The following is a 17952-nucleotide window of genomic DNA, read 5'->3' on the forward strand; positions in this document are numbered from 1 at the left end:
CAGCGCTCCAGGCGTTCGGCCGACAGCCAAGCTCACACTTGGCGTTCGATTCTTAGCTGTATGCTTACCTGCAGCTCATCCTCTGGCCTCGCATTGGGAGGCGTCGAAATCAAGTCTTTGGTGTTACATGGAGCTCGGCCTTGGGCTTGGGGCCTCACTTTTTGACATAAATCGGTTTTGTTGGGTCGATATTGGTTAATGACGGAGCTCGATTTTCTTTGGACTGTCGACAAAACGTTTCCCTGATACAGTAAATATATCCGCTATTTTTAACTTATCACAAAAGATAAGGGCCTCGCTAAGATCTTCCAGCCAGAACCTCGCCAAGATTAAGACCGCCTCTGATGCAGCGCGATACGCTTATTCAGTTTATACGATATAAAACTTTTCGTACCATTATTCAATAAATTATCCTTGTAAAAAGAAAAAAAAGCATTTATTTTATAACTTTATTACAGCAAAAACATGTTTTTTTCGGTATAATTTTGGTTTGAATCCTTTTTAGGGTTCCGTACCCAAAGGGTAAAAACGGGACCCTATTACTAAGACTCCGCTGTCCGTCCGTCCGTCCGTCCGTCCGTCCGTCCGTCCGTCCGTCCGTCCGTCCGTCTGTCACCAGGCTGTATCTCACGAACCGTGATAGCTAGACAGTTGAAATTTTCACAGATGTTGTATTTCTATTGCCGCTATAACAACAAATACTAAAAGCTGAATAAAATAAAGATTTAAGTGGGGCTCCCATACATTAAACGTGATTTTTGACCGAAGTTAAGCAACGTCGGGCGGGGTCAGTACTTGGATGGGTGACCGTTTTTTTGCTTGTTTTGCTCTATTTTTTGTTGATGGTGCGGAACCCTCCGTGCGCGAGTCCGACTCGCACTTGGCCGGTTTTTTTCATTAATCGAAGGTGTTTCAAGGCCACGCCGCCGATTCGCCGCCGCCGCCGACCAATTTTGACCGGCGCGCCGCCGCCGGCTAAATGCCTATCGGCGCTCATATCTTAGGTACTAGCTATTAAATTTAATTTATTGCCTTTACTGGATAACTTAAACATAGGTAGGTAACTAAATAATAAGTTGCACTTTGCAAGGCCATTAGGGAGGAAGGATATAGGTATGACTTCATGCTTTTCTTCGTCTTACTCTAGTGGCGCCGCCAGGATTAAAAACTTTCAGGGAGGTTCGAGGCTTCTGAATTTACAAAAAGTGCCAACTTATCCTATAGAATGTCACAAATTGAGGGGTGCAAGTGAACAAGAGAGTTCACCCTGTAGCCGGCGCCCGCGTCTTATTTGCTTAGATACGAAAGAATATTCCATGATCTGAATAGGTCTATCTATCGGTACCTAAACTACACGTTTTCAGCAATTCTCGCGCAATCAGAATTAATAAATTCATGATGTTAGTGAAGTTCCATTGATATGGCAATAAATCTACCGACAAGGGCCAGACTCTCAAAATTTTACAAATAATTTGGAATACCGCTCTATGCCTTCATATGTTCAGTAACGGAAGTAGCAATTAAGAAGCGTGTTCTCAGTGGCATTGAAAACAATACCGACACCGGGAACACTCTCAGGCTCTTTCCTCACAGCGACGTAAGTACCTTCTATATTTATCTGCCACACTACCCCTTCTATCCATTTAATAAGGTCTATTTTCCTTTGTATACTTCTGTGGAATCTCCTTAGTGTATTTGGATGATTTGCTAGACAAATTTGACCCTGATTCCGCGCTGACTCTCGAGATTCATTGTATGGTCTTCATTCACTTTTTTCAAAGGTGCGCGATACTATCGTCATAGTGAATGAATATAACAACGTGAAATGTAGTAAAATGATATACCTACTCCTTCCGATAATAGTTATTTGTTTTACAAGGGGGCAAAGTTGTTGTTCAACCGCTCGTGCTAATATTGATATACCCGAGCAAGCGAAAGATTCTAAAATTGGAATCCGAAACTTGGAATCTTGAATGTTGCGAGGGTTTCAAAGCACGAGGGTTAAACAAAATTTCGTCGCTATACTTACTCAATGTCGCTTTTCTTTCATTCGGAATACGGGTGTTTTTGTCATCAAATGAGTGTTGCAGATACGAGATTGAGTAAGTAGGTATATAGCGACGATTTGCCCCCGAGTGAAACACAAAATTTTTCACCACACCAACCCGAAGCAAATATTAAACGTAAAATATCAAACAAAATCAAACCAAATCAAATTCAAATGAATGTTATTAAATACTATTTATCATCCAAAATCATCATTTAAAAGTCAATTCTACCAGCAAACATAAGAAAACAACTCAAAATTTGCATTTGATTACATGTGAATTACTGATAGCAAAGTACAACTTTGCTATCCGTTTTTGAAGTGCAAAGTAAGCCTTTCCGAGCTGGTGTGGTGAAAAGGATTTTTGGCGTAGGTACTTACTCAAATCAATGTAGGATGGATGTATGTAGGTAATTGCGTGACGGTGACGTTTTCGTTCGGTTATATTTCACATAAACTGTTACTCTATTGCTTTAAGACGAAAGTGGAGAACCCGCGCGAAATTTCATACAAACGTAAATAGTCCTCATTTTCCTCTCTGGATATTAACATTATTGAAAATGTTTTGACGCAATTTGTCGTTTATACACCACAGCTATGCCCCTACGTTTGATTTTTTTCGATTTTTTAATGATTATAAGAGTTAGAACCATTTAAAAAATTGTACGAAATCTGTTTTTCGCTCCTATTTTTTACGATAATTAAAAAAAACGAAAAAAGTCAAACGTAGGGGCATACTCGTAGCTATGGTTAATATACATCAAATTATGTAAAAAATATTTCCATAATGTCAATATCCAGAGAGAAAAATGGGAACTAGGTTTGTATGGAGAAGCGGCATCTTAGGTGGTCTATACTCTGGCATGCCAGCTTTGTCAGTAGCAAAAAACGCCAAATTTTAAGAAATGTAGGTGAGAGAGATCGAAAAATTTGAATTTCGCGCCTCTTACTACTAACAAAGTTGGCTTGCCAGGGCCAGACCTGGGAAATATTAACACTTACCTCCTTATACATTTTTGACGTTTGCATTTTCGTCAAATTACACAGTAGTTTTTTTCTACAAGCTAAAGACCGCCATGTACTTAATACCATTAAAATTAATATCCATCAAAATAACACTCCATAGCACTGGCACCGTTGTTCGATTTGTCAAAAGTTGAATTTTGAAGCACAAATGATTTTTCACCACATCACCAGCTCGTAAATTAGGCTCTCTTTATTCTTCATAAACTCATGATTCCGATCCATACTGACCATACTAATATTATAAATGCGAAAGTGTGTCTGTCTGTCTGTCTTTCTGTCTGTCTGTCTCTTCACGCTTAAACCACTGAACGGATTTAGTTTAAAGGCATAGAGATAGTTTGAGTCCCGGGGAAGGACATATGATAGTTTTTACGTCGGAAGTCATCCCTAAACAAGGTGAAAAGGGGGGTGGAAATGATAAAATTAATGAATTGCCTGTTAAGTGATGTAAGCAATGCTCAAATTTAATGATTGCTATTACATTTTATCCGGGCGCTATACTTACTCTTGCCAATATTGCTGATTCTTCGCAGACGAAGTCGCGGGCAAAAGCTAGTTTTAAATAAAGGTGCCCTAAATTTCTCTGAGTACATTTCGCTGATACGATGGCACAGAAACCCTGGCCAGGCTCAAGATTACACTTTTCGAACTACTTGCCCGTGGTAAAATTTTGGAACCGTTCGCTTGCTCGGGTATCAATTTCAGCACGAGAAGATAAACAACAACTTTGCCCCCTTGTATTACAAACAACTATTTCGTTTCCAAGGAGTGAATTAATTACCTTTCCTTGCCTACTTCTAGCTTAAAAATATTTCACTGGGGACCACACATGTTATGTTATGTATGTACGTAATATGTTATGTCTTATGTATGCACCCTATGTAAATAACATGTTCACAATAAATGCTTTTGAATTTGCCATAGAGACATAATTATATCACTTCACACACTAAGTCACCTATATACCTATATTTTTAGGTCACAGTGTTTAAGAATGAAACACACGTCTTGACACACTAATATTTATACATATTGATGCACCTCACATGCACCTTAACAATTCAGTGCCATACCGCCATAGATGGTAGTATTTCTATAGATGTGGCCTACCGCGTGCCCCCGTAAGGGATAGACATAGATGACGTCACAAACCCGGGGATACCATATAATTAAAAATTACCCCAATATTATCAAATATTGGGGTAATTTTAATCACGTTCGCGAGTTGTTCGCCTACGTAAGACGCAGCGATAAATAAAATATCAATGGGCCAATTTTTTTATTTAGAAAACAAACAGCCTTTTACAAATAAGTCTTACAGAAATGACTAAAAATAGGCCTAAAGTTTCATACGTTACTAAGTTGACTATTACAATGAAAAGTAAATAGGTTACTTAAATTACCCGTAGGTATAGTTCAATAGTTGTGAGTACAACACGCAAATAAAGTAAGAAAACAATGCAAAATATTTACTTGAAACAATTTTTCAATTACTAGTAAACAAAATATGCCGAACTTTGTTCTTGAAAACGGACAAACTATGAACAAAAATGTCTATATCATTAAGCGATTCATTATACATATTACAAGTACGCCTAAAGAAAGAATTTTTAGCATACTGTGTGCCACAGGAAGAAATAGAAAAGGTAGGTTTTCGTAAATATGCTTTGAGCATATCCGGCAGTTTTGCGTCGGTGCCCAGTTTCTCCTTCCGGTTGCTAAAATCCATTTAGCACGCGTGCCTGCATCTTGTGGAAATCTGGAGGTAATAAACGAAATATTCATTTTGTAATCTGTCACTCTTATTGCAAAATTAAGAATTAGTGCCTGCAGCATATCAATTAGATTCTCTGATAGACAGGTGGAAATCGGCCTGTTTCGAGAAAAGTCGTCGACATCTCTTCTAAATACCTAAAACTGGTATGGATGTGTTCCTCGTGATCTCTAGAATACGAAATGACCGGTTTTAGTTTATGGAGTGGGGGACGGGTCGAAAAAAAGGGGGGCAAAGATGGCGGCCGACCATCATTGATATTTGTTCACATCTTGAGTCCTATGGGACCGATCGGTTCGTGTGAGGTGTCGTTTGAAAGAGTATTAAACGTGCTATTATTGTTTCATAATAACCGTAGTCATAACTGTAGTCGTTTACAAAATATTTTAAAATATTTGATTTTATACCGTGCATGGATGGCATAAGTACTGATTAAATATGCGCCTAACTCAATAAATTACAACAATACCGCAATTATTTTATTACAAAATATACGAGACATTTCATTAGCTTACCAAAAACATAAGTTTTATTGGCGTATGATATTATATAACCAATTAATAACGAATTTTGTTCAGCATGGGTCACTACGCACCGTTACGTAAATGGCGGGCGACCGACGTAAACTTTTCATTATTTCTCGGGTTCTATTTTATTGATCAATTGCTGATAGGTACCATTTGAAAGGTTATTAAACGTACAATAAATGGTTTCTAATAGCCGTAGTCATAACTTTAGTAATTTACAAAATATTTTAAAATATTTGATTTTTTTACCGTGCATGGATGGCATAAGTACTGATAAAATATGCGTCTAACTCAATAAATTATAACTTTACTCCAATAATATTCTTACAAAATGTACTTGAAATTTCATTAGCTTTCCAAAAATATAAGTTTTATTGGTGTATGATATTATATAACCAAGTAATTACGAATTTTGTTCAGCATGGGTCACTAAGCGCCGTCACGTAAATGGCAGGCGATCGGCGTCAACTTTTCATTATTTCTCGGGTTTTATTTTATTGATCAGTTCGTGATAGATACCATTTGAAAGAATATTAAACGTACTATAATTGGTTTTCAATAACTGTAGTCATAACTTTAGTCATTTTCAAAATAATTGAAAACATGATTTTTTACCGTGCATGCACATAAGTACTGCTAAAACATGGTTCTAACTTAATAAATTATAACTTTATCGAAATTAATGTATTTACAAAATATACGAGACATTTCATTAGCTTTCCAAAAACATAAGATTTATTGGTGTAAGATATTATATAACCAAGTAATAATGAATTTTGTTCAGCATGGGTCACTGCGCACCGTCATATAAATCCCAACAAACAATTAGGCGACACTTAGCACCTATTTTCTTACCTAAAGACAGCCTGGCTCTAGAATAGCTACATCTATAGTCTTTGTTTAGAGTTTACAGGCTCTGGTGAGATAAAAGTGTTTAAAAGGTTCATCTAAAGATTTAAGATCTACAGTAGCTGTTTTGGCTATATTGCATGTTAAGCTGCTAGTATTATAGCTTATAGCTCAAAGTGAATTGAACAACCTTAACATCTATATGAGTAATAATCTGCAATTTGCACTTAAGGTTCTAAACGTGTGATAAAGCCTTCTACTTATAGCTTTTTATATCGCAATCGCTACTTAACTCTCTTGTATGACTTACAGTCGAACAGAGAAGTTATGAGTCGCTATTATAGATCTAAGATCATGTAGTTACAGACGAGCGTTATTTAAATACCGTAGTACATCTTATAACTGTCAATAGAGTCATACTTACAAGCTAAAACTACAATGCCAAACGCCAATGAATCAATAGGTAAGCAAAAACTATAAATTAGACCGTAAAATAAAATAGTAAATAAATATAATATAGATAGTTTACTCAATATTGACCTTATCTTACTATTACTATACTTAAAACCGGACTTCACGGATAGTTATTATGTGGACATACGCTGCTACTCAAATAGTAGTCACTTATTTTGCATCCTGGAGCGTGCGGCGACAAATATCTCTTTAACGCCACAAGCCTCAGATCTCACTAAAAAGGTGATTTTAAATTATTAACTACGGAGTGGGGTTGAAAACGTTTTACGTGTAGACGCGTGAGTCAAATAACAACACAGATATTAAGTACTTCATATGCAGTGGTTTTGCAATCATGAAAGCTACGAACTTAACGATGTTATGAACCTAGAACTGGGCTTTTGTCAAAAGAGTCAAACTATACTTAAGTTTCCTGTGATAAAAAAACAAAACAAACAAACCATCATTTATATCGATATTTTATCATTTTGGATACCTACATTATAAAATGTACTGTCAAACAATAATAGAATGCTGCTGGTCTACCAGGCGCTCGCCGCGCCGTGTGTTTGCTTGCTTGGCGAAATTGGTCCTGGCATACCTACATATATGTTTATAGTTGTACGGTAACTAAACAATATTTTTGGAAAGTTAATAAATAGTTTGCTGATTTTACTCTAAAAATTTCACGCTATATTTACTACATTATCTCTTTCTCAAATTATTTCAGTCACTAAGCAAACCTCTAAGGTAAAAATTAAACATTTTCTTTAATATTTTTAAAATGGTTATTTTGGGCCTCAGATTTCAAACAATCGAGTATTCACAGAAAATTTAATATGCTTGCAAATGGTATCCACCATGTATCAGAAAAATAGAACCTGAAATATAATGAAAACTCAACGATGGCCGGGCTCCATTTACGTGACGGTGCACAGTACCCATGCTGAACAAAATTCATGATTACTTAGTTATACAACATTATAAAGCAATAAAACTTATATTTTTGGATAGCTCATAAAATTTCCCGTATATTTTGAAAATATTTATTGCGGTAATGTTATAATCTATTGAGTTAGAAGCATGTTTTACCAGTACTTATGTCCATGCACGGTAAAAATCATATATTTTCAATTATTTTGTAAATGACTACAGTTATGACTACGGTTATTAGAAACCAATTATTGTACATTTAACATTCTTTCTAATGGTATCCATCACCAATTGATCAGTAAAATAGAACCCGAGAAACAATGAACAGTTGTGGTCGGTCGCCCGCCATTTACGTGACGGTGCGTAGTGACCCATGCTGAACAAAATTCATCATTACATGGTTATATAATACAATACACCAATAAACCTTATGTTTTTAGAAAGCTAATGAAATTTCTCGTATATTTTGTAATAACATTAATTGCGGTAAAGTTATAATTTATTGAGTTAGACGCATGTTTTGTCAGTACTTATGCCATCCATGCACGGTAAAAAATCATATATTTTAAAATATTTTCTAAACGACTACAGTTATGACTACAGTTATTATGAAGCAATAATAGCACGTTTAATACTCTTTCAAACGACACCTGAAACGAACCGATCGGTCCCATAGGACTCAAGATGTGAACAAATATCAATGCTGGTCGGCCGCCCACATTCCCCCCCTTTTTATCGACACGTCCCCCTCTCCATAAACTAAAACCGGTCAATTCATATTCTAGAGACCACGAGGAACACATCCATACCAGTTTTAGGTATTTAGAAGAGATGTCTACGAAAATCGTGAAGGAGACGACTTGTGTTTAATTTAACGCCAGACTATGAGTCGTGGCAAAACCCCCTATAACGTTAGAAAGAATCCGTAATGCTTAAATACATAATATAATTACATAATATAATTATATAATTTACATTCTAATTTAAACACAGTTCAATTTTATTGTTCGTATATGTCAAGTTCTACAGCAAAATTATTTATAAAAATGTTATTAAAATACAAAATACCCGAATTTTGGGGTAATTGTATGCATCACGGGCTGGTATCCCTCGATTAATAGCAATGCGACTAAATTGAATACACGTTATTAAAAGGGTGACGGCTTACTGTCAATATGCGTACGTAATTTGGTCGGTTAATTTATCAGGAAATATTTATAGGTTAATTTTTTTACCCGAGTTATTATTTACTGTAAATGCTTTTTCTACTCCGATTTTAATTTATATAGATTGTAGGATGCTGCTACTAAGCATGATAATGTGACCGAAGTATAAAATACTGTATTTACCTGTGAAATGTTACGTTGTCCTGTTTTTGCCGGCAGTCACTTGTACAGCGCAAAACTGAGCAATTCACCATATTTGTTGAATTGTTAAGTACTACCACATGCACACGAAACACTGATTTCAATATTTTTCCTGATAATCTTTGCACTGTTCATATGTTTCACACCAATTTGACGTTTACGCATTGTTTGTATCCCACCATAAACTACGGTGGGGAATAAAAAAATATGAGACTGTGACAAAGACAAACAATAATAGCGCTTTCTCTGCTACTCCTAGTGAAAGATACATAAGACTATCCCGTTCTGTCAGTTATCCCCACCACTCATGCCATGCCCTCGCATACCGCGGTCAGAATTTGACTGCAGTTGTCAGATTTGTCTAATCCATGTCTAATCAAACCAATCAAACATAAGGTAAACCATAGAAAATTCGAGGAAAATTCATACTTTTTTAGAAAGTTTAGAGCAACGCGGGAAGGTCGTCTAGCTTCAAGAAGAAAGGTTTTGCCACTGATGGGCGTTAGATCAAACCTCAAGAAGAGTCTGTTCGGAAAGAGAAGAGTCGTGGAATGTATTGGGCCCCATACATTCCACGACTCATCTCTTTCCGCACAGACTCTAGGTATAGTTAACTACTCGGCAGGTTATCAGGCTAGTATCTTAAGACTCGACTGCAGCAGTAGGAATTCCACCGCAACATTACTGCCGACTGCATTTACTGCCGCAAATGTCAAAATCAATGTACCTTTGACATTTGCGGCAGCAATGCAGTCGGCAGTAATGTCGCACTGCAATACTGCAGCAGTAATGCTGTTGTAACTAGTTCGGTACTTTAAATCTATCGTATTATATTTTGGTATTCCAACGCATTCAAACTTTTACAGGGTACCTATAAAAACGAAAAGCTAAGCCAAGTCTATGCCAGAGACAAAATGGCATATAATAATGATTAGTGATATGCTCTTTGATAATGATGTAATAAATACATTTCAAGAAACTTTACGTCGTGTTTAATGTCCATGAAAGTAAATTTAGTAAACATTTATTTTATAATGATAAAGTATACAATTTTCAGTTTGAACAAATTTGCTATTTGTATTGATACATATCAAGTGCGACGCATCAATAAGTCTACTTTCTTAGTGACTAATGTTCCCGACGTCAACTACAACATATACAGAAATTATATATACCCTAAAGAAGCTGAAAACACTCTTCATCTCACCAAAAAATATTATATATCTAAGGAACATAACAGACCAACCACTGTAAGTATTAGCGAAAAGAAGAAAAAAGCAAGAATACCATCATCATATATAAAAAGGGCAAGAGCAATGTATTTCAAACATTTTTACGAAACTACAACAAAAACCAATAACTCGATTCTATTACCAAAGAAAAATGAAAATTTAATTACGGAATTTCCTACCAGAGTTGAGTCAGACGAAACTAGCTTCAAACAGAACCAGGAAACTGTTAAAAGGCTCGTCTCTTTATTGATATCGGAGAACATCAACACCAGGCATAAAGAAGAGGACATTGGTATCAAAATGCAAAAGAAACGAGGAGTCAGAAAATTTGGACGACGCGTATCTAGATATAAACACAGACATTGTTAAGAACTTGTTTACAGTAAGTCAAGGGATCTGCGCAGTAAACCATTGTTATACTATTTTCTGTTTACTTTCTTTTAAGTTACGTTATCATTATCACATGTTAAATTTGCAATGCCACAGGGTGATGGGTGTCGTGTCTAAATAAAAATAAACAACGTAACTATCATGGCTACAATATAATTAACCAATAATAACAAAATAATAATTTTAAACAAATTAAGGTAATAAAATATTATTATTATTTACTATAAACTCGTTACAACCCACTAATTAATTTTCATAAATAGGTGTTCCACATTATTTCGCATGGGATCAGAATTTGTTAAGAAGTTGTGCAAGTGTAGCTTGTGGTACATTGTGCAGTGTTGGGATTAAATACGGACGTGGAAGGGCAAGTATAGTCATATTCGAGGTAAGTACCATCGGACGCCAATACGCAATAAATATAAGTTTGGCACGTAGTGTCCGTAGTGTTCGCGTACCTTCCTGCTGCCGTGCAGGTGAACGTGGAGGTGGTGGTACAGTTGTAGTCGGATTCACACAATGTAGTGTTCGGGTTGTAATACGTGTCATCCGGACAGGTGTACGTTGTTTCCACGAAGGTACCGTTGATCTCGACGCATTGTATGTAAGTAGTGCAGTTTGTCGAATCAGGATCGGCTATGTAGCCATCTTCTGTGCACACTGATGTGGTCGTGTTAGTTGTTGTTACGTTGCAGACGTAGTTGGTGGAAGCCGTGCACTGAGCCGTGTTCGGGTTGAAGACGGAGGTGGTGGGGCAGACGTAGTTGTAGGAGAGGTAGGTGCCGGTGGAGCTGTCGTAGACGCAGAGGGTGTAGTTCTGGCAGGTCGTGTCGTCGGGGTCCGCGAACCGACCGGCCGACGTGCAGTTGACCGCGGCGTGGGCTTGCCACACGCAGCAAAGCACCTAGGATATCAATGTAACATTAATAACAGCTTATTATGTATACCGAATATAACTAATACCTATATTAAAGTTTGTTTGATGTTATAGAAATAGAAAAATATCCTTGGAGATAAATTTCACTGGATCATATATTCAAGAAAACACTTACGAGGAATACTGCAACTCCGAACCTGCTGTCCATTTCGCTGTTGTCAATAAAGTCCTACAAAACGCCGCATTATATAGCATCGCTGATTGTAAACTTAATACGGGTCAATTAGACGATTGCCAAAATCTCTCCTCAGAATGATAGCAATGTTTGTAATCCTTCAGCAATTACGCGGTAAATCGCCGTGGACATAATTATGCCATAAAGGCATTTTTTGTTTGTTCTGACGCTAATAATTTAGTAGGTAATTAAGTAGATACCATAACTTAAGTATTAGATATATATCTATTGTATTAGGCCAAATATACTTATTGTTATGGCAAAGAGAATATCAATGATGGTACGAGTAAGCAAGTTTTATGGTAGTTAAATAGTACCTAATTTATAATTATACCATTTGTATTTATATTAATTAATTCGATTCGGTATGACTAGATAACGCAGGTGGGTTAAGCTACTGTTACACATGCTGATTTCTAGCACGAAAGCATGCCACTATTGAGCAATTGCTACTTAGTAGCATGTGTGTCGAAACATTGCTAATAATGAGCATGCTCGTTTTGAGTTTGCTCAAAAATCAACGGTCGTGCGATTTTTGGGCATGCTACCTGCAGCGCGGGTGGAGGGGGGCGTGCTTTTAGCGTGTGTGAACAGGTTTGCTTATTGAGCATGCTAGTATCGATCAGTCGGACCCAAATCTTTCTCTTTCTTTTCTTTTTTTGCCGAGCTGATATAAGTTTCTGGATGCATTGCATCGCCAGCAAAAGGATGATCTTATTCAGCTCCATACGGATAGCTGTTTGATTGTCCATAGCTTTGTTTGAACTGACAGAGAGCGAGAGAGCACGCTATAAAATAGCATGTGTATTTGGAGTGTTTGCTTTGAGTATGCTTATTCAGGAGCATACTTAAAACTAGCATGCGTATTGCTAGCAAATGTAAACTGCTCATAAGCATGCTCGTATTGAGCATACTCAATAGCACGCTTTTTAGCATGCTATTTTAGAGCATGTGTAACAGTACCTTTATGCTGGTTATAAAGGTTTGGATATACCTAAAAAAAAGTGTGTAAGTACCTCTATTACATCGTTCAATTCCAAGTTAATGAAATAGGTATATTTCAAAATCGGTGGCTATCTAACTTAATATGATGGAAAAACCAAATTATGTGAGCGCTAGCAAGGAAGCGGTTGTGGGTTGGAACTTGGAATCCTGGCTTATACTTACCTTAAGTTTCTCAGGGCTTATACATATGTACGCGTGCGAAAAAGTATTCCATTGGTGTATTCTTTGTTTTTTATATACACTTGTACCTAGTAGAGCATAGCTTAGTTTTAGGATTAAACAAAGACGGCGAGGGGCATGTATATTGAGCCAGCACGAAGCTACCACCGGGCGCAGCAACACAATTGTAGAAAGTTGCACATGTTTTGTCGGCCGTGTTGGCGAACCTTCCCGCTGCGGTACACACGGTAGGACACAGATAGTTGAACGAGCAATCCTCCAAAATCGGGTCAAAGTACGACCCTGTCGGACAAGTGTATTTTGTTTCTATGAAGCTCCCGCCAAGCGTTACGCAAGCAATAAAAGATGTACAGTCTGTCGAGTTTTCATCTTCGAAGAAACCCTCATCTATACATGATGCAGGCGTGTTGCTCGAAGTATTGTTGCATACGTAGTTGGTAGTGCATCTTTGCGTATTGGGATTGAATAGAGAGGTTGTCGGGCAACGGTTGTAGTAGGCGAGGTAGTTGCCGCGTAGGGGGTTGTAAACGCAGAGGGTGAAGTTCTGACAGGTGGGGTCGCTGGTGTCAGCGAAGCGGCCTGTAGCTGTACAGTTGGCTACTGCCGCCTGCACTTGCCACGCGCCGCATAACACCTGAAACCGCATTATAAAAATCTTCCTGAGTTGTTGCATTTCCATTTTTCCAAATTCACTAATAATCAGATGATAACATGGAATTATTTCCACGCAGACAAAGTCGCGGGCACAAGCTATTAGTATTATTATAATTATAACGGGAAAGCGTACGAAGTTGTACATCTTTAAACACGGTATTGGAATCAAATAGAACTTACAAAAACGACTGCAACTAGTATCCTGCCGCCCATGTTGTCGTTATTCAATAATCTTAGAAGTAACGGTGCATTTATACTTTATTTGTACGTATCCAAGAAAGTGCAAATACTACAAGCTAATAAAAGGCTATTGTTAATAACGATCCATTGAGATAATCAATTCTAATACAAATCCTTCACCAAACATTGTCACCTAATAGGTACCTACATGTGCGGCGTGAAGAGGATTGGTATATCAATCAGTTTAGCTGTGACACACTGTGACCAATTCCAACTTTTTGAAGTCGAAACGATACATCGAAATGATGTAATTTTGTTATCATCTCGTGCATTTCGCTCGTATTTGTTCATACCTATTGAGGTCTAATTACTTTTTGACTATAGTAAGTAGGTAGATGTACCAGCCTTCGTCGCTGTCCCAAATGTCCCAATGTCCAAAAGTCCAAACATTGGGACATTTGGGACAGCGTAGAAAAGCCAACTTTTCTACGGCTTATTGCAAAAATGTATATACAGGGTGGTCCAAACCTTGACGTCCAAAAATTTTTTTTAGATTCCTCTAGTCGTGGGCTATCAGAATATACCCCATGTATATTAGCCGATTTTTTGTAGTTTTCGAGTTATGAATTTTTGAAGTTTTTTTTGGTGAAAATTTTGGGGGTGAAGTAATTTACTCATAAAAAAAAACTATTAGATTTTTTTTAAATGTTTCTTCTTGTAGCATACTCCTTAATAAATGACGTAATTATTAAAAAAAAAATCAGCGTCCTCACGTTGATACAAGTTGTAAAAAAACATGACAGAAATAATTTTTTTACGCTCAGGCATGTCAAGCTTAGATTTTGCGCTTAAATAAAAAAAAATACAAGCTGTTACAAGGACTTCTGCTGATTTTAAAAACTGATAGACCCTAAGTGTTTTACAAAAAGGTAAAAAAAAGTGACACTTAATAGTCGAAATTTGTCAGAATCGGCACTCAAAGGAGCTGAGGTCGAAAGTTCCCAAATTAGTGAATCACAAAAAAATACGGTTTTATTATTCCTAACTTTAATAAAACACAGAAATGACCACCATGAGTCAATGTTGTGACATGCGATAAGCGAATCATCATTTGGGTAAGCTTAATCATTATCTTAACTGGACCCGTGTCGCGGCGGGTTGTTATCTACTATAAGAGGTCTAATCATTTTATTAAAACAACGGTATGTGTGATAAAAATACATTTATTTGGCACAATGAATATAATCTCTTTGAGCCTGATTAACCACACGCACGCGACAGTAGGTATACACTTAGACACATACTATAATTATTATCTCGGGTTCTCACAAAACAAAACGAACTGACCTGCTCACAATTCAAATACCTTCTACCATTTTTAATATTGATCGACCTTATCGTTCGAACGTCACCCCACGAATGATCGTTCAATATTCAAGATGGAGGGATCGATCACGTGACCATTCACGTGATCGATCATTACAAATACTTTTAAAAGTCACTTAGCTTATTTAATCTAGAAAAATGTTTTATAAGTACTAAAAATCTATATAAACCACACAGTATCCTTACAGCTCGGCCATCCTGCTAGAGCAAGTCCCTTTGCTCATCTACAATTACCATTCGATTAAATGTTAGATATACTGGTTTTATAACAGTATATTACAAAATAAAGTATATTTTAACTAAGTTATACGAATTTATATGATCACTTTATTTATTAGCATTCATTTAATTATTTTTAATGAACTCATTGAACAACGTCAAGAAAGCCTAATCAATAGCACTTATATAACACATAATAATCAAACAACATAATGTTATTATATTTTAGGATTTCTATTAGTACACACACACCTCTACCTAATTACAGATACAGATACAATTGAAAATTCGAACTTACAATAGTGCAATATTAATTAAAAAATTATCAATTTATCTAAATTACCTATGTCCTAGATCCTAGACTAACAGCCATGCAAATTAGCCATGATGATTACTCAGACCCATTTGGACTTCGGTGTCGTCACTGCCAAATTCGGAACTACTTACTTACTTTACCATGCTTGTTATCAAACACAACCAAGATTTTAATTTATTTATCACACTTATGTTTTCATAACGATGGTTGCCCTTTTCCGTGTTAGTGGTGTATCTTCGACTACTTAGCGGTCGTTAGGAAGGCATCTAATAATCCTATACGGTCCCTGGTATTTGCTACCCAATTTTGATTTACCACCACTCGGCACTTCTCTCCTAACGCTCACTAGGTCCGTGATTAATCTAACGGGTGTTCCAAAATAGCTCAATGTAGTCGCGGAAGACCTTCACCGTTGTTGAGGTCTTTGTATTTCGAACAGGCTAGATGTTAATGAATTTAGAAAAGCTGTCATTTATAACAAGGAGGTAATCACCGTGAGGGTCTCTAGTTCAAATGAATGCGAACGTTGCTTATCTGGTTTAGTTTTCCGGCTAAAGTACGAGACTGGCTTAAAAGGGCCTTCGTCACTTTTTTTTTTGGAAAAGCAACTGAGTCTTACGTTTCGGGTCATAAATATTGGGAATAGATCTAGATATTAGTTTTCCCTTTAATGAGTTGAATGCATCATCCTGGTCACTGATTCTGGTCACTTCCATTCATTGCCTTTCTTCAGCATGTCTGTCAGTGGTCTGCGTATCACAGCTAAGTCACGTACAAACCTGCTAAAGAAGCTTGCCAAGCCTATAAATAGCTTTAGAGTCAATCCACCTATCGTTATATTGACTTGTACAATATATTATAATCTTTCATAAGTAGCCATAATTTCCTTGTATTCAATCTTAATTTTTAGTGTAACCTCTGTATTTATAATTATAATTTTGTTCAATAAAGATCCTCTTCCCCATATATCTTAATTGTTATTATTTTTATTATTTTATTTTTATGACATGTTTCCCTTAAATCTAAATCTTACGTATTTTAGTAGGTAACATCTTAATTTAATCTATTCTGTATTTTTAATTTAAGTTGTAATTTTAATTTTTTTTTATGTTTCCCAGCCTTTTGAGCCATGTTGCTTGATTAATAAAATATATAATAATATAGGTAATCATAACATCAACTTTTTTTTTTTATTCCTGTACGGTCACGTTAGCTTTTGTCTTACCTAATTATCGCTTTACGCGGCCAGCTACACCTACCGTTACAGGCAGGTTGCTAGTGTCAAAATTTAATTCAATTTATTCCCGTCGGTTTTCTATTTAGAGTTAACGCACTACCCAATACCCATATTGACAAAACACAAAAGATTTGTATGTATTTTTTTTTATCAGGATATCGATAATAGTTATATTTGGAATTGTTTCTCTACTACTACCTACAGAACACTGGAAGATGACCTAGCTTCCCACAGGTCCGCTGTCTCTTTTACCCAGGAAACTTTTGTGTTCTTCCTCGTTACAATTATGACAAACAATTTCATTAGAGGGTTAATCCGATTGTTTTATAGTAGGGTTATCTAACTATTTCCTATCTTGTCCCTGCTTATCAAATTTTTGACCTATTTCTCTGTTAAGCCCCACCTTAACTGTTTCTAAATACTTAAGACCCTCTTCAGGTTCACAAAAGCACGGTCCTCTATACCATCTAACAAGCAGTCAACAACAGCTTTCCAACCCTTAATACAAAATCTGTTTAATAAATATAACTTTGTCATATAATAGTGCTCAAGTGAATCTCCATATTTAGCTTTCTTGGAGAGCATAGTTGTTAAAAGTTCCGCGTAATCATCACAACATGGGAAAGATTCTACAAGTTTCTTTTTCTACTCCGACCACGTGTAGAGGACAGTGCTGGGATCCTGGTACAAAGATTTAGCAGGGCCTGTAAGTTTCGGAAGCGTAAAATGTATAATCTCTTTCTCTGTCCACCCGTAAATCTCAGCACTCCTCTACTTTGTAAGCCATGTAAGAATGGTTTAATCTTTCTACATTGGATCGGACTCGTGAACATTATTTAACGACAATTTAGAAGATAAACTGCCTTTCATATCTTTTATGGTGTTCAAAAATTTACTTATAACATTTTCACCAAATTCGGGTAGTTTACTTACGCTATCACTAGTGATGGGTAGGACATCAATTTAAAATGAGTTTGTATGAGTACCTCATTTTCTAAAATGAGGTGTTACAATGTCTTACTTCAAATGAGGTGAGGTACTAGCATATTTTCAGCGTCGACTATT

The 17952-nt window shown here is 36.5% G+C and overlaps 3 protein-coding genes across 3 annotated transcripts in view; 1 reads left to right on the forward strand and 2 right to left on the reverse strand.

Annotated features, from left to right (window-relative positions):
- LOC134662437 (uncharacterized) overlaps window positions 1–17952 on the forward strand; it is a 333293-nt gene that overhangs the window by 295256 nt on the left and 20085 nt on the right. The gene's annotated exons all lie outside the window — the stretch shown is intronic.
- On the reverse strand, window positions 10876–11698 carry LOC134662416 (uncharacterized). Its single transcript, XM_063518630.1, has 2 exons — window positions 11651–11698; window positions 10876–11502 (listed from the first exon to the last, which is right to left on the reverse strand). The coding sequence occupies exons 1-2, from the start codon at window positions 11681–11683 to the stop codon at window positions 10897–10899; spliced, it is 639 nt and encodes a 212-aa protein (XP_063374700.1). The 5' UTR covers window positions 11684–11698; the 3' UTR covers window positions 10876–10896.
- Window positions 12916–13800, reverse strand: LOC134662904 (uncharacterized). The gene is made up of 2 exons (XM_063519208.1): window positions 13730–13800; window positions 12916–13529 (listed from the first exon to the last, which is right to left on the reverse strand). Exons 1-2 carry the CDS (start codon window positions 13760–13762, stop codon window positions 12948–12950), a joined length of 615 nt encoding a protein of 204 aa, XP_063375278.1. The 5' UTR covers window positions 13763–13800; the 3' UTR covers window positions 12916–12947.

This window comes from Cydia amplana, chromosome 3 (assembly GCF_948474715.1).
Source record: "Cydia amplana chromosome 3, ilCydAmpl1.1, whole genome shotgun sequence".
Taxonomy (NCBI): Eukaryota; Metazoa; Arthropoda; class Insecta; order Lepidoptera; family Tortricidae; genus Cydia; species Cydia amplana.